This window comes from Chinchilla lanigera, unplaced genomic scaffold (assembly GCF_000276665.1).
Source record: "Chinchilla lanigera isolate Chin_1 unplaced genomic scaffold, ChiLan1.0 scaffold00018, whole genome shotgun sequence".
Lineage (NCBI taxonomy): Eukaryota > Metazoa > Chordata > Mammalia > Rodentia > Chinchillidae > Chinchilla > Chinchilla lanigera.
This window is the reverse complement of record NW_004955419.1, coordinates 28,929,668-28,953,974: the sequence shown is the minus strand read 5'-3', so window position 1 is coordinate 28,953,974 and position 24,307 is coordinate 28,929,668. Positions and strand designations below refer to the sequence as shown.

The 24,307-nt window shown below is 40.9% G+C and overlaps 1 protein-coding gene across 1 annotated transcript in view; it reads right to left on the bottom strand.

The window, feature by feature from the left end:
- Fbxo10 (F-box protein 10) overlaps positions 1–24,307 on the bottom strand; it is a 54,292-nt gene that overhangs the window by 15,400 nt on the left and 14,585 nt on the right. The window contains exons 2-5 of the mRNA XM_005382877.2: positions 7,507–8,097; positions 3,791–4,624; positions 2,602–2,751; positions 255–391 (exon numbers count right to left, since the gene is read on the bottom strand). Of these exons, the coding sequence (XP_005382934.1) occupies positions 255–391; positions 2,602–2,751; positions 3,791–4,624; positions 7,507–8,097 (1,712 nt within the window). The remainder of the gene's footprint in view (positions 1–254; positions 392–2,601; positions 2,752–3,790; positions 4,625–7,506; positions 8,098–24,307) is intronic.

Genomic DNA, 24,307 nt, shown 5'->3' with positions numbered 1-24,307 from the left:
GTAGATTGGAATTAACTCACTAGAATTCCAATAACTTCTTCATGGGATTACAAATATAAACTTTCCGGCCCATGATGAGGACCACTCACGGCTCCCTATATGAAGTCTCTTCTTTGCTTCCATCTGTACAGTTGTTGTAGTAAACAATGATGTTTTCAAATGAAAGAAAAGGATTAGGGTAACAGATGAGAAAGCATGGGACAAGAACAAGGTAACACGGAGCAGCCAGATGGTTTGGGCACAGTGGTGCGTACCTCACTATTGGATTTCCATGATACAGGATATAAATGCCAGCTTCCTTATTTGAAAAGATTTGGTTGTTCCTGATGATGCCTTTCCCATTGCCAAGGACAACAATGCCAGAACGAAGGCCATGGTGGATCTGGTTACACTGCAAGTGAAAATAAGACACTGCAGAAAACAGATCAGATATGCCACCAAAAAGTAGAGTGCTCAATCTCTGCCCACACAACACTCCAGGACAGACAGAGAGGAGAAAAGACATCAGTGGCATACCCCCAGCACATGGCAAAGAGACCAGACCAACTGCTTCCTGCCTTTCTACACTGGTGCACACGCAAAAATAGAAAGGGAAGGTGTAAAGATGAGTCTTCCCTACAGTCTCTTGGGATGTAGTTGCACTGGTACTTGCTGTTGAAGTTTCTTGTGCTTCATCTATAAGCCAACTACAGAAAACATCTGAGCCTCTTCAGAGCCCCCTAAACACACAACCATCCAGCCATGCCCTACCTCCCAGAGCCCAAGGAACCCACATCTCAGGGCAGGGCACCACCAGAACCCCAGTTCAACAGAACCTTGGCCAAGAGCAGTCCCATAGGAGCCACATCAGAAAGGCAAGAGTAACTGGCTTCTGGTCCTCACTTCTCATTCAGGGGAGGGCCTGTGGAAGGATGCACATACTCGGGGAAGGTCACAGGAGGTGTGTGAACTGCAGGATGCTTAGAGACACTCATTTCTGGTACCTCTTTGTACATATGGGGGAAACAGGCCTAAGATTAATTAGTATATTTTTGACAGGGCTAGACCTGAACACTGAAAGGCTAGTTTTGTTGCCTTTCAGTAAAGTTTATTGCTTTTTGCACAGTGACTTCATTTACAGTAAGTTATAACAGAATTATATCATTCTTATTGATAACATATAACTGAATTCTAATTCCATACTTGAAGTAGAAAGTTATTGTATCTCTTGCAAAACACTATCATGGAGACAAAGATCTAACTTGCTGTATTTTATACAGTAAGTTCTCCTCACTTTTAGCCACTTTTCACTATTTCTGAAGGGGTTGGCAGATTCACCAGGTCAACCAGTATCTGAGAGAAGTCCCTAAGAAGGCTGAAAAGCTCAGTGAGAGGTGTATGAAATAGTATTTCCATCCCTGTCACCTTTCATAAAGCCAAGATTGAAACATGTCACTCCTTTCCCCTCTGCCTTTCCTTCTGCCCACAGGCAGGCAAGCTCATCTCTGGAACAGTGGCAGTAACTTCCTAAGCCAAGGTAGTGCAGCTACCGGCTACATGCGAGAATCACAGTGAGGGGAAGGGTTGTAAGAGGACACTGGTTAGATGTGTCTTTTAAAATATAGCTAGGGATTTTCCTTTCTTTGCCTTTTCATGGACAGTCTTGATATTATGGGCTAAGAACATCAACCCTGAGTCAGACTGCCTGGATTCATATCCCGTCTCTGTCACTAACTGTACGACTAGGCAAGATCTTTTGCTTCTTTGTATCCAATGTCTTCATCTATAAAATGGGGATAATAATAATTCTACTTCACAGAGGTGCATAAAGATTAAAGGATAATTACACAAATATCTACGAAGTGCTTAGAAAAGTGTAAGATATGCAATAAACATTATATTCAAGGGGAGGCATTATTCTTCCAAGCCCATAATTTCCCAATTTCTAGAAACTGATTCTCAGGAAAAGCCAGAGTAGAAAGGGAGCTGATCTCTTATGCACTAAACTTTTAAGTGGTATTCATGCAAACATAAAACTCGATATTCTCCCACAATATCCATGAAACACATAATCTTCAGAACTATCTTACAGGTCTTCTGTATAGATAAGGATAAAGTAGATGAGTTGTTTTAAATGTAAGTGTCTTTTAGGGAAGACATGGACTGCTTTATTTTTATCAAACTCGCTGGGTGTGGTGGTGCACACTTGTAATCCCAGCACTTGGGAGGCTGAGGCAGGAGGACTGTTGTGGTTTGAGACTAGCGTGGGTGACAAAGTGAGCTCAAGGCCAGCCTGAACTGCATAATGAGACCCTGTCTCAAAAAAAATCAAACTCAAAGCCAACCACAGCATATGAGGGCCCAGGGAGGACTCTGCTTTCCCTGTCTATCCAATCCTCTTTCTTATTGATGGGGAAATTGCAGAAAGTGACTTATTTAAAGTCATTACTAATACATGGAGAAAGAAAGAGGGACAGAGTCACAAGGACCTACAGAGAAAGCAGAAGCTACTTGCAGACATGAAGCATATAAATTTAACATGGCAACATTTAAATATTCTCAGAAAATTATTCTGAAAACCCATAACCACCCTGAAAGGGAAAGGAACACACAGAAAAGTACCAGGATGAGTGGGTTGGACTTCTTCCGGATGTCTATGCCAGCCTCTGCATTATGGTAGATGTTGTTGCCAGCAATCAAGCCTCCACCCTCCAAGCGAAGAAAGATGCCTGATGCCCGGCAGCGGTAGATGTCATTCCTGAGCATGACAATCTAAGCAGAAGACAGAAAGCCATTTATTTTCCTGTCACAAAGATTTTGTAAGAACATATAATAAGCACCCCACTAAAGGGTGTAAAAACCACTGGGGATGCACCTAATAAGTCTTTTCCTTCCCAACTGGTCCCTGCAGTTCACCAGCAGGTGAGGGGAACACCTCACTGTGCATCCCACCATTCCATTGTGTGCTCCTGGCTTGGCTTGGCATTACCTGCAGGCGCTTTACCAACCAGCCTCATGTTGGAACTTTACTAACACCAGATGAAAGCTTGGCCCTGGCCTCAAGCCCCTACTACTGGAGGATGGGATGGAAAGGATACTTAGAGAAGGTAGTATTCAGTGGTCTTCAAACTTCATGTACTGGGGTTGCAGTATCAGCACACATTTGTCCCCAAAGCTCCAGGATCTGGCACTGCTGTCAGAGGTCTCAAAGTCTCCAAACTCAATGTGCCCAAAGCTGAGCTTGTCTTTCTCTCTATACTCTGTCCTTCTTCCTGTTCCCACCATTGCTTTTACCACACACACCAGGCCCCATGCTCTCAGGTATTCCCTTGCTCAGCGCTGACATCTTATCTTCTGGGAAACCTTCTCAAGTACCCCCCTAAAGTTTAAATTGAAGGCAGTGATTATGTCTCCCTGAATTTTCCCTTATCTATGCTGAAAAGATCTTTCTTCTACAAGGACCTGGGTGACATGTTAAAGCAGCAGCATGACAATGGATAGAAGCAGAAGACCTGGGTTTTAATCTCCATTCTGTCTCATACTTGCTATGTGATTGAGTTAAGGCACTTTCCCTCTCTGGGCCTCTGTTACCTTTTCTATGAAATGAGAAAAATAATTTGCTCTGTCCAAGTCAGATGATGGTCATGAAGTCCTGTGTGTTAATGTGTTTTAAAAAAGATTATTTGAAATGCAAAATAACCGCACCACACCCTTTTACACATAGCCATAGGAACCCTCTCAGCAATTAACAGTCATGCTCCTGGTGACCCAATAAGGCCTCAATCTAGAGAGTCAACCCTCAGGACAGCACCTTGCTATTATGTATGCATCGCACTGCATAAGTCAAGTTCCGGAAGATGTTTCCTTCCATCTTGGCTCGGCCATAAGAACAGACAAAGACACCTCCTTTCCCGTCCCGGAAGAGGCACTTGCGGATCAGGCAGCCCTGCACAGAGCTGGCCAGTGCCATGGCCTCCTTGTCCTTCTGCAGCTCCTGCTGCAGTGAGTTTAGCACCAGGCAGCTGGGCAGCTGAATGGATGCTCCAGGCAATGGTGGGCCCAGAAACGAACCCCCCAGGACAGGGCGTGGGCCCTGAACTTGGTAGGACAATCTGTATGTAAGCTGGTCCTCATCTTCATCCTCTCCGCTGGGGCTTAGGCCTCCATCACTGCTCTCTGGGGTCTGGGCCACCCTTTCCCCATCACTGCCCACCTCTGCCTCCTGCGATCCCACCTTGGAGGCTGGTTTTGGGGAGCTAGAGGCAGGCATAGTAGGACTCTGGCTGCCCTCAATGACAATATCGCAGGTCTTGGGACTCCAGGCCTGATCCCGGCTCTCTAAGTCCAGGGACATTAAAAAGTCAGAGTCCTCTGTAGGGAGCAAGCTGGGAAAGGACCTAATAAGACCTAGTAGATACTTGTAGGCCCAGTTCTTATCTGCTGATGGGTGACCCTCCACAGTCACAGAATTGTTTTCGCTGTCCACAAATTCACAGTTTTCCAGGATACACAAGGGCACGTTGTGCAGAAAAACATGGGTGTTTTTGAAGGTACAAAACTTCACTTGACAGGTGCCTGGGCCATGGACCTGGATGTGCCCATTCTCAAAGTTGCAGTTGTCAAACTGGACATGACCTGATGTGGTCTGGAAAATGAGAAAGAGAAAATGGCTGTAAGAGGGGTAAGCTGTGTTTTGCTGATCAGCAATTGTTCTGATCTTTAAAGAGGGCACAGCAGGGAAAGGCCATTTGATCATCTCCCTTTCCCCACCAGGGCTTGAGTGTCAGTTAGGTCCCAAAGGACCTGGGAGCTGCTCTGCATCAGAGAGGGAGAGCCATTGGGAGCTGCCTGTCCTTCTATGTCTCTCATCTGAAACAAGGAGACAAAGGTGAATCATGGAAGAAGAGTTCACATTCTCAGGCCTTAAGTAAATTCCCCTAATGCTCACGAACTGCTTAAAGAGAAACACCCGCTCCCCCACGTCAGTGAAAAATAGGACAGACTTTGGACAGAATGGGGAAGAAGCTGCACCAGAGGGATGCTGGGTGAAACGGATTTGACATATGTTAATGCAGAGGTGAAGGCAGGGAGATTCTTTTAGGAAAGGGTCTGAAATGGTCAGGACCAGTTTGAATTTTTACAAATTGGGGTCTGAGTCCAACTTTACTAAGCTCCAAAAGGTGGGAGAATCACCACTCAGTGACTGGGTTGTATGAAGAGTGTGTCAAATCCTGTGCAGAAGTGTCTCCACATCTCCTCCTTTCACAGTGCTTTCCCTTCATTTGTGCCTTTTCTTGGGTACCTGCAGGAGTATGCTCTGCACCTGAGTCTGCTGCCCTGTGACTCAAATCAGGACAGGGCAGAACCCTGGTTACTGGCACAGGACAAAGCAGCCAGGATGGGCTGAGCCCTGCCTGAGCTGGTTTAGGCAGTGGAGGAGGCACAGGAACAGGTCTGAAACAAGCCACCGTACAGTCACTGGTGTGTGTGCGTGCGTGAATTTGTGGGCATGTGTGTGTGTTGTGGTACAGAAAAAGATGGTCGGCTGCACCTTTTTTTTTTTTTTTTTTTTTGGTACCGGGAATCAAACTCAGGACCTTGTGCTTGCCAGGCAGGTGCTTATGCTGCTGAGCTACATCCCCAGCCCTTGCACCTACTTTTTTTTTTTTTTTTCCGGTACTGGGAACCAAACTCACAACCTTGTGCTTGCCAGGCAGGAGCTGTGCCGCTGAGCTAAATCCCCAGCCTGCACCTACTTTTTTATTGCTGTAATTTAAGTCTGTTTTCTCTCCCTTGGTCCTTTCTAAGGATAAAGGCCAGCACTCTGAAAGTACAGAACCATTACTAGGGTTCTCCTCAGAAGTCACTGAAAACTGACCGGGTAAATCATCCCAGCCTTTGCAGTTTTCAGGCAAGGTCAACCCAGGGCCCTGGTCCTTTTTACTTAAAAGATACTCATGGACTAAGCACTAATATATGCCAAGCACTAAGCCAGACAGAGAGTTACAAAGAAGCATAAGGCTAGGACCCTTCCCTCCAAGATGTGGATGCACTTTGGAGTGGCAAGTAGAACCTGAAATTAACATATTACTCTAAGAATAACATATAAAGTGTGGAAGGTCCGGAACACTGTTGCTAAAAACAGTCTCCTTCTGAACCTGCAGACTAGCATAAGGGAAATTCATAAATCCTTCTGTAACATTCCAGAAGCAGGCTTTTAAGCTTCCAGGGAATCCAGTGTGATGCAATTTCTTAAGTGCTTAGATCAGCTCTAACCTCAAGTACCTACTTGAGAAAATTACTTAGCATCTCTGACCTTCAACAGCTCTTATCTGCCAAATGGGGACCATATCTACTATACCACAAATGTTTGTTGTGGGGATCACATGAGGTCACAGAAGGAATATCACTTAAATTACAAATACAGGCTTTGAATTCTAGCTCTATTCTTTACTAAGTGTGAGACCCTGGGTATGTCACTTAATCGTGAACTTTAGCTCCTTCATCTATAAAATCAAATGATGCTATATTACCTTGACATAGGCTGTCAAGAGGGGTGAGATAGTGGCCGAACAGCATATGCTTGGCATATACTAAGTGCATCACAAATCACTGGTATTATAATGATCATTACAAACATGAAAAATAATTATTTTAGTAATGGTGCAATGTAATTTTTATTGAATAGGTATATAATCCAAGTATTGTGGTCAGTTTCTGGCAATGTATAAGCTACAGACTATTCTCCCAGGAACTACCAACACCTTCATATTTGCTTTGCTTTGAATACATCTTCTGCTTTGTGTTTGTTTTTTTTTTTGGAATCGGTACTGGGGATTGAATCCCAGGCCTTTGCATCAAGCTATATTTTGAGAGAGTGTCTCTCTAAGTCACTAAGTTACCCAGGCTGCGCTCAGACTTACAATCCTCCCACCTCAACTTCTCTGAGTGCTAGGATTATAAACATGCACCACTATACTGAGCTGCTCCATGTTCACTGAAGGAATGTGTTGAACTAACAGTCCCTGGTCCCTTTTCCAGGTATCCTTGAGAAGTACCTCACCCTGGTAAAAGCCTGACTGACCCTCCCTGACCCTGCACAGGTATAGTTCCTGTGCTAAAGGTCACTGCTCCTGCAGGACCTCCTCTCCACGGGTGTCCTCTGGCATGTTGCCATGAGCAGGTAATGTGTTCTTCCTATCATTACCTTGCATGCATCCAGAATCTCGCTTTTCACCTAGCTGCTCTACCTGAGGCTCCAGCTCAACTGGGTGGTATGGAAGAGATACAAGTAGTTTTTGTTGCAAGTCCACACCTCATTTTCTAAAATGCCTTTGTCAAGAACAAAGCGGAATTTGAACTATACTGATCCTTGTTGCCCATTTCTCAACTGGTTCAGACTCCAGAGGAGTGTGTATATGAGAATAACTACTACTCTCAATTCCAACAAAAATAGGAAACCTGCTGAGAAGAGGCTAAGCCCCTGGGATCAGGCTTGCACAGCCTCTATTTGATGTGGACACCCACCTTGTACATGATGGGTGAGAACCAGGCTGGCATGAAGATGAGGTTGCACAGGCGTGTGGTTGAGCAGTGCTGATCGATACTGGCTAGCAGGGCCACCTCGCCCAACTTCCCGTGGCCTACAATCTCCACAGGCACTTTTAGGATGATTTCACCTTGTTCTTCATACACACCTGGGAATAGCACAATTCGGTCATACAGACTAGCCATGGCCAAGGCACTACCCAGGCTATCAAACTCATGGCCTGGTCCGACACTTAGGGTACGCCGTTCTCTCTTCCTGCGAAATAGAGAAAAGCAGACGGAGGACTCCAAGTCCAGGGCATTTTTGGTCCATGTCTTTGAGGCAAGGTAATGCTGCTTGAAGGCCTCCCTCCAAGAGTCAGGTTCCACATCAGGTTGGTTGGGCCAGTTGGGGTGGCGGCACTCAGTGCAGCCCAGGCATAGCTGCCGCCAGCGAGTACTGTCGAGACTTAGGATTAGCTCATACCAGGCCCTGCATACCAGGCTGCAGCGGCCTAGGTCGGGAAGGTGCAGGTAGGCTAAGATCATGCGCCACAGCTCCAGGGGGAGGCCACCAGCCTCCATGGTCACCTGGAAGACACAAAGGAGGACTTTAGCTAGGTATGGTGGTGTATGCTTGTAATCCCAACACTTGGGAGGCTAAGGTGGAAAGATCATCATAAGTTTGAGGCCAGCTTGGGTTACACAGTGAGTTCAAGGCCAGCCTGCACTACAAAGTGAGTCTCTGTCTCAAAATTTTAACAAAAAACCCAAAGCAGTAACAAGAAAAAAGGCTTTTGTTTATCCTGTTTGCCATTCTCCTTCAGTACTAGGAACTGAACACAGGGCCTCACACATGCTAGGCAAACACTTGGTCACTGATATATATCGGCAGGCATTTAAAAAAATGATTTTGAGATACAGTCTTGTTAAACTGCCCAGGCTAGTCTTGAACCTGCTATCTCACCCCCCAAGTAGCTGGGATTACAGGCATGTACCACAGCACCCAGTTTCACTCCCTTCCTTAAAATACCTCCGAAAGACGAGTAAATGAAGAGAATCCAGCCAATAAGATGACTCTATTCCCTAGAGGCCAAGTGTGGTGGTGGATATTTGTAATCGCAGCACTCCAGAGGTGGACGTAGGTGGACTGGGAGTTTGAGGCCAGGGCGGGGTACATAGCAAGACTTTTTGTCAAACGAACAACTCTGGGAGGCTAAGGTACAAATCTGAGCCCACCCTGAGCAATTTAACAACTTAGATAGATGAGACCTTGTCCTAAAATAAAAATTAAAAAAGGGCTGGGGATATAGCTCAGTGTGAAGGCCCTGGATTCAGTCCCGAGTGCTACAAAAACCAAAACAACAATAGTAACAAGAAGAAAAGAGGATTCCACTCCTTTTCTGGGATTTTTTTCTACCTGGTACTGGCAGGGAAGACTCTTTTCTCTTTGGTACTCTAATGATCAGACCTCGGGAATTCTGGCAGTCAGGTTTCCAACCTTGTGGAGAATACCTTGTGATGTGAAAGCCAGGCAAGAACAAGTAGAGATGAAAGATAAAAAATGAAAATGAGAAAGAAAAAGGTAAGCACATGTATGTATCTTGGAAGAACTGAGATTCTCGAAAATGCCCTGGACTCTATACTTCTTCAATTTTGTAGGGTGCTCCAGTAAGCTTATAATAAATTCTCTTTTGTGCTAAAACTAGTCTGCTTTGGGTTTCTGTGACTTGTACCTCAAAGTTTGGATTGATAGAGAGGGAACTCACCTTTGGCTGTAATGGTCCTAGAGTCTGGATCCCTGGGCTCCCAGAGAAGAGACTGCTATCTCTTCATTCTAATAGGAATGAGAACTGATTGTCTGTCTGTCTGTCCTTCTTCTCTGATCAAGTAATTGTTACTGTTTCCCCATGTGGAGCAGCCCTAGGAAAGACTGCATGGGTTTTGATTTTGGTTTAGCCATTGGTTACTGATGTATAATCCTAATGGCTTAAAAATCTTTTAGGGTGACTGGCCAGCCATTTGCCTCTTTGCTTTCTCTGGAAAATATTCTTCCCCTTTAGTAATAATTTATACCACATGATCAGAGATAGGGCTCCTCAAAGATGTGTGTGTAGAAAGATGGCATCCCAACTCCTTGGTTGCAACTGACTTCATGGCTCTTTCCTAAGCTATACACTCAGATATAGTTGTGGGTGATCACTTTCCCCTGGGAGAGGAAGGCTGAAGTTGATCTACACTGCCCTGCCAGAGAAGAATGAATTGGAGACACAGAAGAAAGCAGAGAAAAGGGAAGAAATAAAGGCATCTCCATTTCTCTGTAGGTCATGGCTCCAGAACACTCTCAAAGCTTAGCTTTATACTTGCCCTTTGAATGCTATCAGATATCTCTGTACTTTTGATAATGGCATCTCCTTTTGGTAAAGCTGACCTCACTGAATTTCTGTTCTTTATACCAGGTTAAAACTTTCTCATTTATGAGTGTTAGTTTCCCCATATAAAAAACAAGAGGGTTGAGTTGGATGACCTGCAAGTCTGAAACCCTAGTCTGGATACAAATGAAGTAGAAAAAGGCTAGACTTCATAAGTGACTCTGTTCAAATGCCTAACCTCTCCACAGGGCCTTGGTTTTCCTGTTTTATAAGAATAATGCTCATAATTTGTCAGTAATGTAGGCCCAGGAAGGCTAGGCAGGTAAACGCATGATTACATTTGGAAGAAATGCTCACTGTGCTCAAGACTTGTGCTATGGTTTAGATTCACAATGTGCCCCCAGAGTCTCAATGTGTTCAGAGGCTGGGCTTTTGGAAAGTGATAGATCATGGAGGTGCTGTACTCAACCAACGGACTGACCCATTGATGAGTTCATAGCTATATGTGATATTAGGAAGTGGGGCTGGTTGGAATAGGAATGCCACTGACGGGGTGCCTTTGGAGTGTACATCTCCCTCTCCAGTTCTTTCCTTGGAGTTCTCCTTCCTGGGTGCTATGTGGTGAGAAGTTTTCCTCTGCCACGTGTTCCACCATGATGTTTTTGCTTTACAGCCAGCATACCATGAGCTGAATCTCCTTATCTGTGAGCCAAATAAGCCTTTCCTCTTTTAAACTGTAGGTATCCCATATTGTGTCCAGCAATGGAAAAACTGTTGGAGAAAACCTGGGCTTAGGATCATTACAGTTGGGCTCCTGACATCCACCACTCCCCTAGACAAGTGCTATGGTGTCTCGTGTCCCTCACTTCCTTCTTTGGCTATGGTTTCACAGTCTTTTCCAGAGGAACTGTTCCTCTACCCATTCTCTATTCATTCCATAGCTCAGTGATCACTACTCCCTTGGCTTCAACTACCACTGTAAATCCATGACTACAAAATCTCCATTTCAAGTTCACTTGTCTCTCTCAAGCTCTACACAGGAATATTCAATTTCCCACCCAGCACTTCTAACCAGATGTTCCACAGATGCACAAAAACTCAACATAATGTGTAAAACTAAAGCCTATTATCACCTCAGACCTTGAGAGAACAGTGGAACTGGATTCTCCCTCCTGCTATAAAAAAATTATAAAGCTAGACAAAATATAAAAGGATCTGAATATATACTTTCAGGCCTTGCACATGAAGCTGCTCAGGACTATAATTTCTAAAAGAAAGGCAATCTAGAATCTGGTAGTACCATGCTCACCCTAGCTTTCATCCTGGGGTGCAGGGAGATTAGTAGGAGACTCACTGAGCAGGTAGAAAGTTCTGTGCTGTGGATGAAGCTGGAGTCTGTGAGGAAGGTACCAAAAATGAGCAGCAAGAGAGTAGCTCAGCAAGGGTGGACAGGTTATATATGGACAAGGTAAGACTATCAGGCCAAGTACAGATTGGTCACTACAGGGTTGAGAATGAACAGGTGTTGAGTATGCAGCTAGAAGACAATGGATTCCAGCCCAACAACATGGAAGGCTCAGTGCAGACACTCAGAAGGATAGGCCTTATTCCAGTTCAAATTGGAATAAATGCAAGCCTGACAGTATCAAAAAGGTCTGCCTTTGGTAAAAGGTTCTGCCTTATACAGTGAAATTTAAGACTCTTTAAAAACAGAGAGAAGAATTTCTGGGAATATGATGGAGTGGTAAGCAGCAGAGAAAGAGCCTCTCTGAGACTTGCTATCCAGACACTGGAATATATTTGAGGAAGAGAAGAAGGAGGGAAGTGGGTCCCCTGGGCCCAGGAAGGATTTGAAATGAGAATTAAAGCCCATGAGAATAGCAAAGAGAGAAATTTCAATTTCTCTCTTTGCAGAAGGAGGTACTGGGTACAGCCTTCTCCCTGAGTCAGGACTCACTGTGTGGGAACAGCAGTCCAAACCTGTGGACAAATGGTGACTGCTGGCAACTCCAGAGGCCTCCACAGAGAGACACAGCAGTGGAAGGGAGCAGTGGACATGGAGGACTGCACTGGCTGGTGGTGAGTGCTACAGGGTAGGACACCTCATAGGAGAGGGTGATTGACCACTGAGTGGGAGGCATCTTGGAGAGGGGCCAGCTGAGCTTGGAACTCAGAACAACAGCTGGCTCCATCCAGTAGCTCCCAGCTGAGTTCAAGTCAGCAGAAAGTGTGCCAACTGATGTAGGCTCAATGGGTCTGGTTCCAGCCTCATGGCAGAACCCAGCCTGAACTTCAGGGGAAATAAAGGTGCAGGCTTCCTGAGATTATCCACTACCCACCACAAAGCTACTGCTGGCTTGCTAGGATAAATCAATATGGATCTGGACTATGTCTCCACATGTTGTCTACCAGTGACAGCAGAGACAAATCTTGAAGTGGACATTTTTTTCCTCTCTCTTTTGTTTTTTCTTTTTTCTCTTCATTGTTTGATCTTGTTTTTATATGAGGGTGAATGTGGTTTTTAGTTTTTTTTGTGGCTCTTCTGTTCTGTTCTTCCTTTTATTTCTTCCTTTTCTTTTTCTCTCCTGTCTTCTGTCCCAGTTTCCCAAAGTTTGCATGATTTCTCTTTGTCCCCCAGCCTTGTTTTTAATCTCTTCCTCTTCCATTTCTCTATTTTTTCCTCTCATCCTTTTAACTTTTCTCCTGAGGGTAAAATTGGCATATTGAGGACTTATTTACTGCATATAATTTTCTTTCCTTTTGGGGGAGCAATTTTTCCTTTATTAACTTTACATTTTGAAATCATTTTGTGCTTTAAAGATTTAAAATACATTATTTGTACATCTTCTACCCAGACTTCTCAAATTTTAACATTTTACATAATCATAGTGATGTGAATAAATAAAATTATCAAAATCAGGAAATTAATTTGATACAATGCTATTATCTAATATTCAGACATTCAAAGTTTGTCAATTGTTCCATTAAAGTTATTTTTATGGCTTAGAATTCAATCAGGCATTTGTTATATTTAATTATACTGGTTTGTAGTTTCTTTTAATCTACAATGGTTCCTTAGTCTTTGTCTTTCATATTGACACTTTGTCTTTCTCTTGACACTTTCAAGAGAAATGTCCCTCAATTTGAGCCCATCTGATGGTTCTTGGTGATCAGATTCAGTTGTACAGTTTGATTCAGGTTTCAGGATACTGATATACCCTGCTACTGGTGAGATTCACTCCTATTTTTTGGTTAAAGTTGAGCAATCTCCTCCACTGTGGTTATCTTTTCCCCTTTGTAAATACAAATTATCCTATAAGGAGCTATTCTGAGACTGAATATCCTGTTCCTCATGATTCATTCACCCACTACTTTCATCATCATTTGATGATTCTTATCTTAACCAATTATTACCGTGGTGTTTTCCATGCTGGATTTTGATTTGTTTCAGATTTTGTTATATAACCACAAATCTAGTTCATATACCTAAAGGTGGCAAATTAATGGTTATGTCAGCTTTTCATTTGCTAGACTGTGTTTGATGCTATGGCTATTGCTGATTGTACCACTTTAGCCAAAGTGATATAATTGTTCTAACCAGCTGTTCTTTCTGGTATACCAAGACTGAGATTGCCTAAGGGCCACAGAAAATACTGTGGGCCAGTGCCAAAGAACAAGGGGCTGGGCCAAGAAGAGAGCAACTTCTCATCCCCAATAAATTAAAAGGTAGGATCTTGCAATAGACTCAAAACCCAAAAATCTATACCTGGAAGTCACCTCAGAGAAGCAGTAATTCCCTAAGGTTCTAAATACTAGCAAGAAAGCAACTCACCACAGGCAATTTACAAGTATCAACCCAGGAATTAAACTAAAAAAAAAAAGAGAGACAGAGAAAAAGAAAGAGCAAGACAGAGAGAGAGAGAAAGAGTGTGAGAGAGAGAGAGAGAGAGAGAGAGAGAGACAGAGAGAGATGACACTTAAACAAGATACAACCCCAGACATCCAGTTCACCAAAGGCAAACCCGGGGGGTAATGAGGTGGGACAATCTGAAAGCCACCCACTTGGCCTCTCTGAAGTGGTAAAAGCAAAGCAAATGACTGAGCTTCTAGAAAAAAAAAAACAGAAATAATTTCTGATAACTAGAGATGGTCACCACAATGAAAAACATCCTAGTGAATCTAGAGTAGATACAGTTAAAAAGAAAAAAGAGGACCACAGGAAAATGATGAAAACCATGAATGCCCAATATAGGAAAGAAATGGAATCGATAAAACAGATTCAAGCAGATATCTTGGAGACTAAAGATTCCATTGAAAATTTCCACAGCTGGATAAACCAATATGAGGCCAGAGCTCAGATATAGGTAACAGGCTTGTCGTTAGCATCATGAAAAGAAAAAAAATTTTTTTTGAGACAGGGTCTTGCTCTGTAGTCCAGGCTAGCCTTGAACTCACTGTGTAGCCCAGGCTGGGCTCAAACTCATGGAGATCCTCCTGCCTCAGCCTCCCAAGGGCTGGGATTACAGGCATGTGCCACCATGCCAGCAAAAGAAAGATTTGTTAAAAATAGCAAGGCAGCACAAGAAATCAGTCCAGCAGCTGCGAGATGATGCAAAGAAGAGTAACATTAGATTGATTAGAGTCAGTGAAAAAGCAGGAGGTATGGCACAAATTATATAAAAAACTTGTTCACATATATCATGGCAGAAAACTTCCCAAGTGTGGAAAAAGAATTTGACATATAGGTAAGTGAGGCATGTAGAACTCCAATTAGCCATGACCAAAAAAAAAATCTACAGTGAGGCATATCTTAATCAAGATTCCAGAAATTCAACACAAGAACAGAACACTGAAGGCTGTTATAGAAGAGAAAGAAATCACCTATAAGGGAAAGACCATCAGAATCACAGCTAACTTCTCAACACAAACCATCAAGTCAAGGAGAGCTTGGAGTGAAGCAATCACTAAAAAAAAACAACTTCCAACCCAGATTGATGTACATTGCAAAACTATCTTTCAAAACTAATGGATAAATAAGACACTTTTATTTTATTTTATTTTATTTTTGGTTTTTCTCCGGTACCGGGAACTGAACTCATGACCTTGCGCTTGCCAGGCAGGCGCTTTGCCGCTGAGCTAAATCCCCAGCCCCCTGAGGAAATTCATGACCACCAAACCAGCACTCCAAAATGTTCTGAAGGACATTCTAGAAAGAGATAACAAGGACTACCACTCCATGAATGCCAAAAGAATGAAGTATTTCAAGCCCTCAAAAAAAAACCCTCCAACCCAGACTAATGTGCCCACAAAGCTCTTTCAAATTTGATGGAGAAATAAAATACTTCTATGACAAAGAACATCTGAGGAAATTCATGAACACCAAACCAACACTCCAAAATACATGTATTCTGAAGGACATTCTAGAAAGAGATAACAAGGAATACAACTCCATGAACACCAACAAAATGAATACATCAGGTAAGGCAAACGATTAAACAGATGGGGGATAAAAAGGAGCCAACAACAGGAAAGTAACATGACAAGGGTAAGTCAATATATATCAGTTATAACCATCAATGTTAATGGTCTCAATTCACCAATCAAAAGAAATAGACTGGCAGAATGGATCAAGAAGGAAGATATAGCTGGGTATGGTGGTACATGTATGTAATCCCAACACTTGGGAGGCTGAGGCAGGAAGATTGCTGTGAGTTTGAGGCCAGCCTGGGGTGCAAAGTGAGCTCAAAGCCAGACTAAACTGCATTATCAAAACCCTGTCTCAAAAAGACAAAAAAACAACCCCCTGAAACCAAGATCCAACAGTATGTTGCATATAAGAAACACGTTTAATTGAAAAAGAAATTCATAGACTGAAAGTCAAAGTATGAAAAACAATACTCTATGCAACAGCAACCCAGAAAAAAAGCAGGGCTAGTTATCCTATTTGCAGGCAACGTGGATTTTAAGCCAAGACTGTTTAAGAGAGACAAAGAAGGTAACTATATCCTTGTAAAGGTAACAATCCAAGAGGAAGAGATAACAATCATAAATATATATGCAATGAATACCAGTGCACCCAACTATATAAAGTATTAACAGACATGAAAAATCAAATAAGCACTGGTACTGTCACAAATAGTTGACAGATCAACTAGACAAAAAATCAACAATGAAATATTACAACTGAACCAAACTTTTGAACAAATGAACTTAGTAGATGTCTACAAAGTGTTCCACCCCACAACATCAAAATATACATTCTTCTCAGTTGTACATGGGATATTCTCCAAGACAGATCACATACTAGCTCATAAAACATGCTTAAGTAAATATAAAGAAACTGAAATTATCCCATGTGTATTATCAGACCATAATGCAATGAAATTGGAAATCAATGACAAAAGAAATCACAAGAACTTAATAAACACATGGAAACGAAATAATACCCTCCTGAATAGCCAATGGGTCACAGATGAAATTAAAGAAGAAGGGCCAGGGATATAGCTCAGCGGCACAGTGCCTGCCTGGCAAGCACAAGGTCCTGAGTTCAATTCTTGGAACCAAAAACAAAAAAAATTAAAGAAGAAATTAGTTTCTACAAGTCAACAATAATGATAGTAAAACATACTGGAACTTATGGGACCCAGTGAAAGCAGTTCTAAAAAGAAAACTTATAGCAGTGAACACCCATATCAGGAAAACAAAGCAAGCTCAAATAAATGATTTAATGTTGAACCTCAAGCTTCTAAAAAAAGAAGAGCAGGCCAAGCTCAAAGCTTGCACAAGGGAGGAGATTATAAAGATCAAAGCAGAAATTAATGCAATGGAGACTAAGAAAACAATACAGAGAATCAATGAATCGAAGAGTTGGTTCTTTGAAAGATTAAATAAAACTGACAAGCCCTATCGCTTCTCAGCCTTTTGGCTAAGATCAAGTGTAAAATTGACAAGCCCTCAGCCAACCTTATCAAAAAAGGGGAAGAAAAGACTGAAATACACACGATTAGGAATGAAAAGGGTGAAATTACAATGGATCCTGCAGAAATCCAGATCATCTATACCTACTTTGAGAACCTGGATTCTAGTAAGATGCTTCTATGGCTTGTGTCTGGATGTCCCCCCAAAGCCTCATGCAGTCATGGGGCAGGCTTCTAGAGTTTATGATTGATCCAATGTTGGGATTACGGGCGTGAGTGTTACACCCACCCAAGGGTGGGTAGTTTGCATGCAATATAAGGAAGAGAAAGAAGCTTGCTCTTCCTGCCTGCTCCTCTCTTTTCGTTCTTGCTGCTTTTGCTGTTTTCTGCCATCATGAACTGTTGACCTATGCCATGTGCCACTCTGCCTTGGAGCCAACTGAATATGGACTGAAACCTCCACAAGTTGTGAGCTAAATAAACCTTTCCTTCTTTAATTTTGGGCGTCAGGTGTTTTGTCTCAGCAATGTAGGAAACGTAACCGAGACAGATGGAAAATGCAGAAGAAATGGACAAATTCCTAGATACATATGTACTACCAAATCAAGAAGATATAAAAATCTTCAGTAAACCAGTATCAATGAAATTGAAGATGTAATTAAAAACCTACCAACAAAGAAAAGTCCAGACCCTGACTGATTCACTGCTGAATTCTACAAGAAATTTAGAGAAGATCTAATACCATTACTTCTCAAACTCTTTATTGAGATTGAAAGAGAAGCAATACTCCCAAATTCATTCCTGGAAGCAAGCATTACCCTGATACCAAAACCAGAGAAGGACCCAACTAAGAAAGAGAACTACAGGCCAATCTCCCCAATGAACGTAGATGAAAAATCCTCAATAAGATACTGGCAAGCAGAATGCAGCAAATCATCAAGATTATACACCATGACCAGGCAGGATTAATCTCAGGGATTCAGGGATGATTCAACATATATAAATCAATAAGTGTAATATACCATATTAACAGAGCTAAAGACAAAAACCATATGATCTCAATAGATGCGAAAAAGCTTTTAACAAAGTCCAATAACCACCCATGCATGATAAAAACCCTACAGAAAATTGCAAAAGACGGTCTTTACCTCAATTGGATAAAAGCCATCAACAACAAACCAATAGCCAACATTATACTAAATGGACAAAAACTGAAAATTTTCATTCAGGAACAAGACAAGAATGTCTACTGTCACCATTTTTGTTCAATATAGTTCTGGAAACTTTAGCCAGAGCAATTAGACAAGAGAGAGAAATAAAAAGATAGGAGTGAAAAAAGTGAATTATCATTATTCACAGATTGCATGATACTGTACATAGAGGAACCCCAAAACTCCACCAAAAGACTTCTAGATGTAATAACAAATTCAGTAGAGTAGCTAGATACAAAGTCAACACTCAAAAATCAATAGCCTTCCAGTACATGAATAACAAACTGAGAAAGTAATTAGGGAAACAACACCCTTTACAATAGCATCCAAAAAAATGAAATACCTAGGAATCTTCTAATGAAGGAAGTAAAAGACCTCTACCTTGAAAGCTTTTAGCTTGATAGGCCCTCTGATTTTCATTTCATCTACAGTTCTTCCTCTCCCTAGTTTCTCCACAATGTGTTGAGGAACCTGACCCACTTCACAGGTTTCTTAGTCTAAATTTTCCTGGCTACATGCACACTCCACATCCACACTGATGACTGGAACAGTATTTCCTGCATATTGGCAGCTAGAGCCAGCTCAGATTTGACCCCTCTAGCAAGATTGATAGGTATTATGTGTTTCACTAGAAGCCATTTTTCTGATTGTCTCTCTTTGGACCCATCATTGGCCTGGAATTAGTTCCTCAGTCCTTCTGACACAACTTAATAATCTTCTGATAGTTTCCTTCTTGCTGTCTTTCATATCTAGATGTTACTGGATCATTTTTTACATTTCCTGTCCAGATATAGTGTCAAATGCGTATCTTTAAGGAATTGTTTTAACAAAATTTATTGAAATAACTGCAGATCTGCATGAACTTATAAGATCTCTGGTACAGTTTGCTCATTCTACTTCAGTAGTAACAGTTTACAAAACTATAATACACTATCATAACCAGCATGATGACACCATATCTTTCAGATTTCCCATTTTATTTGTACTCATCTGTGTGTATGTATATTAAGTTCTATACAGTTTCATTACCTGAGCAAGTTTGTGTATCCACCAGAGTTAAGACATACAAAGACACTTCCTGTTGTCCTCTTATAACCACACCCACCTCCCTGCTGCCTCCCCTTCCCTGTCCCAGTCCCTGACAACCATTAATTTGTCCTTTATTTCTAAAATTGTGTCACTTAAAAAACATTACATATATGTAATCATACAGTGTGTAACCTTTCAGGTTTTTTTCATTAAGTACAATTCTCGAGATTCATCCAAGTTGCTTTATCTTTTAATAGTTCATCTCTTCATAATACTGAGTAACATTCTATGGTATGCTTTTGCAAAATTTTAACAAATGCATATCATGTGTAATTTAACCCTTTTTTTGAGAAATAAGAATATCCATCAATATTCTTCTCAGTCAATTCCAACTGCACGAGGCAAACAATGGTGTGATTTCCACCACAGATGAATTTTGTCTGTTCTAGAATTTCATAAAAATGGAATCATGAAGTATGTATACTTTTATGTAAGATTTCTTTCAGCAAAAGATTTTTGAACTTCATCCACTTTGTTGTATCTCAATGGTCCACTTGCTTTTATTATGGAGTAGTATTTTGGCATATAATGTAACATTTTTTAAAAAACCCTCTTACGGTGGAAAATTCAACTGTTTCTGGCTTATGGCTACTATGAATAATGCTGCTGTGATTAAAAAAAAAAAATCGGAGAACAAACCCAGGGCTTTGACATTGAACTACATCACCAGTCCTTTTTTTAAATTTTGAGACAGGGTCTCATTATGTCACTAAGTTGCCCAGTCTGGGCTCAAACTTGAGATCCTCTTGCCTCAACCTCCCAGAGTGCTGTGATTACAGGTATGCTACTAGGCCTAGCTTGTTCTGACTATTCTTTAAAAGTGCATTTCAGGATCTATGGTTTGAGCTCTTAAGAGTAGTATTGTTGGGTCTTTTTCCCAACTATCCATTTTACACTCCAAGAATGTATAAGAAACACAGTTGTTCTACCACCTTGCCACTTGTAAGCCTTTTAATGCTATCATTTTGGTTTTAAATTGCATTTTGATGCTGAGCACTTCTTCATGTAGTCATTCATGTATCACCTTTTTGAGGTGCTTGTTCAAATCTTTTGCTTATTTTTTAGTTGAATTTTTATTACTAAATTGTAAGACTTCTATGTATATCCTTTGCCAGGTTTATGTTCTGTGGATATCTCCTTCCAGAGTATGATTTACCCTTTGATTTTCTGAATGGAATCATTTAATGAAAAAATTTTAATTTCAATAAAGTCTTGTTCATTGAAATTAAAGATGGTCATTTTTTCTTTCATTAACACTGATTTCTCTGACCTGAATGTGAAACCTTTGCTAGTCCTTAAATCATTTATTCATTCATTCATTGGAGACAAGGTCTTGCTATCTAGTTCAGGTTAGCTTTAAACTCACTACAGCTCATGCTGGCCTCAAATTCACAGCAATCCTCCTGCCTCAGTCACCCTAGTGCTGGAATTACAGGCATGTACCACCATGGCTAGCATTACTTTTGTTATGGTATGAGGTGGTACTAAGGTTATTTTTTAAAACTTTTTTTTTTTTGGTGATGGTCTTGCTATGTGATTCAGGCTGGCCTTGAACTCACTTTGTAATCCCGGCTGGCCTCAAAGTTGTAGCAGTGCTCCTACCTCAGTCTCCCAAGTGCTGCAACTATAGGTGTTCATCACCACACCCTGCAAAGTTATTTTTTTCCTATTCTTTTTTTTTTCTCCCCCGGTACCAGGAATTGAACTCAAGACCTCATGCTTGCCAGGCAGGCGCTGTGCTGCTGAGCTAAATCCCCAGCCCCTATTTTTTTTCTATGTAGATACCCAATTATTCCAGCACCACTTGTCAAAAACAATCTCCTTTTCATATTGGGTTGCTTGGTGCCTTCATCAAAAATCAAATGATGGTAGTATGGGTCTATTTCTGGACTATTTATTCTGTTTCCTTGATCTTTCTGCCAGTCGTTAGGGTTGCACCACATTTCTGATGTCTTTCCTTTCTAAATTGTGCTTTTGGTGTCAAGTGTAAGAAATTTTTAACGGGTCTAGATACTGAAGATTTTCTCTTGTGTTTTTGCCGAAAGTTTCGTATTTTTACATTTAAGCCTATGATCCAATTAAGTTAATTTTTTATTAAGATATACTCCTAAGTTTGAAGTTATTTATGTGTTCAAGCATTTGTGTCTTTTATCTCTTTATTTACTTGCCTACAGAGGTCCAACTGTCCTAATACCACCTGCTGAAAAAGGTAGCCTTTCTCCACTGAATTGTTTTTGCTCTCAATCAAAAACCAAGTGAGTTTTTTTTTCCTAGTTTATTTCATAAAAGTAATACTTGAAGATCAAAATCTAGGTACCAGAGATGCTTATTTCTACTGGCTTAGTCATTGTTTCTAAGTATATTTGGCATATTTCAGTCTCCACTAGACTGGGGGTTTCTTTTGCGTAGAGACTATGTACTTTTATCTCTGAAGATTCAATACCTGCTATTGATTCCATTCTTTGCTTCAACTCTTCAGGACAACAAAAAAGACAAGGAGAGCACTCTTAGCTACAGGTTACCAAGGTCACTTCAATACCAGGCCCATTGGTCTCAGGCTCTACGAGAACAAGTTTCTAATTTTTCCAAGACTATAGGTTCTTTTAGACAGTAATGCCAATAAGTGATGAGTTATTATTACCTACAACTGATCACAATCATTAGGGGAAGCAACAGGTCAGTAACACCTCTAGCACACTTAAAGTAAGCCTTTTACGCCCAACTCTTATATAACTCATGTTTCCTTCACAATATCATTTCTTTGTACTCTACATCCCTCCTAAATTGTATCCCAGATAAAATTTTCTGAGGTTTGCAAGGCTCTACCACTAATAATCTTTTCCTAATTTGAATGCTGCTTTTCTTATAACACTGTCACTTGCATGAGAAAGGAGCTCTGATACCAGGGCCATTCTCAGGGAGTTAGATGCAGTTTAGTCTCAGTAAGACCCTCTCTTCCAACTACAGTCGGCTCTTGGAATCTGTATGTTCCATATTCATGGAGTCAACGAACTATTTTAAGTATTTGAAAAAAAATTGTGTCTGTACTGAGCATATACAGACTTTTTTCTTGTCATTATTTTCTAAAAATATTTATATTTCATTTACATTGTACTAGGAATCTTAAGTAATCCTGAGATGATTACATAGGTTATATGCAATACTATGCCATTTTATATAAGAGACTTAAGCATTCATAGATTTTGGTATTTGTAGGGCAGGGAGTGTTCTACAATCAATTTCCTGCAGACAGAGGGATGATCATACATTCTTACTACCTTCACTTAGCAAGTAATAATTTTAAATATTCACTTTGCTGTCTCTACATAAGGTCTTTGTGACCTGTACATGGTGCTCTGAATTCAGACTTCACATATTACATTTCTTCTAGCTGGCCCTGACCTTTCAATTTGTTTCTTCTAATTAGCTCAGATTCAGTCTCCTCCCACATAATAAATGTCCCTGTCATATTATATCCCCACACAGTTTATATTTAGCTTTCTATTTATCCATCCTCCCTTAAAAAGAATCTCTGTATACATTTTTCTATCTCTCTTTCCTAGCTGTCCTATTTCATTTCTTCTTTATGATCTGGTGACTTCAATTTAAAACCACCAGAATCGCATTATCCCCATTTTAATAATTTTCCATATGAAAGTACACAAACTATGCACTATCCAAACATTTTTTCCCAGAGGGTGAACTCATCTCAACCAGGTCCAACTGTGGCATCTGGAAGGAGTATCTTTTGATCATTACTAAGAGCTCTGACTTACTTCTTAAAACCTTGTTCTCTTTGTCTCTACATCCTACTTTCCGGGGGGTATATAGCTCAGTGGTACAGCATTTGACTGCATCCTACTTTCTGATTTATTCATGGCTTTGAGTATTACTGTAGCACCACAGACCATGTACTCTCCAGGATCTCTTCTCCATGAAGTTCTTTCTTCTGCAAGTGACACAGAACTCTGACAGGTGTTCAAGAGTTGATGAGCTAGCCCTAAAGACTTCTAGGTGAGAGGCTTCTAAATGGCCTTGTAGGTTTGTCCATGAAGATCTTCTTGGGAACTATTGTTACTATCCTGATCCATAGGAGGTATATAAAAAAGACTCAAATCACAATTGCTCCAATTATGTCCACCAAGTCTGGTAACTACAGCTTGCCTCATTGCCAACTTGAAGGTAGTTTACTATACAACAGCATTCGATCAGCCACCCCTTTGTGTGCCCTGTGTGATATCCAATACCACTCAGCACTGCCAACTTCTGTCCCAGATGGGATCCTCATGGTTACTACAGCAGCTCATTAGTAAGGAATACACTGGGCCATAATTCAGTTAGCAAATATAGCGAAAACCCAACACACCATCTAACATCTAGCACAAAGTATATGCTTACTAACACTGTTTTTAGCTAAATGAATAACTGAAGTTGAGTTTCTATCATGTCACTATCCCAATTATTTCGTGAACAACTTATGTTTCCTCAATCTTATGTAAGTTTGCTCTATGAACACAGCTTTGAGGACCTTCCCTCCCCTGAGGCTGCTGCTGAATTACTTTTTTGTTTTTTTACTGATATGCAGAATTTATTAAGCTTTGCACATGTAATACAATGTAGTTTCAATTGCATCCAAAGTGCTAACAAAAATTCTAGCAATAAGAATGGCAGCATGTCATTTTATAACAATCAAAACCAGCTTTTCAGAAGAAATTATCCTTAAGTAAATCTAGTCATGCTTTTATTTTTTATTTCTTTTATTTTAAAAAATAAAAGGAAAACATTAACAAACAGACATCCATTTACAAAATAGCATAAGAACAATACAAACAAAACAGAGTTACAGACAAAGTTGTAGGAAATTAACCATGGTTGTTATATTACTTATTGGTATCTTCAAAGTGGTTTCTCATGAAAACAAATAGAGACATACAAGACTGATCAAACAAGTAATCATTAACTGTTCCTTTCTGCAGAGTAACAGAAGACAGTAGTACAACTATGTTAGCTATCCTGTATATACATACTTACATAATTTCCCCTTCTTTCCCTTCTCTTTTCCCACATCCCAGTTGCCCTTTACTTTTGAGCATTTTCCTTTCATTTCACAAGGTCTATCATACTTCCTAGTTTTTATTCACTCTTTCAGGTCTTACACTAGTGAGACAATATGATGCTTACACATGTAGGTCTGATTTATTTCACTTATGAG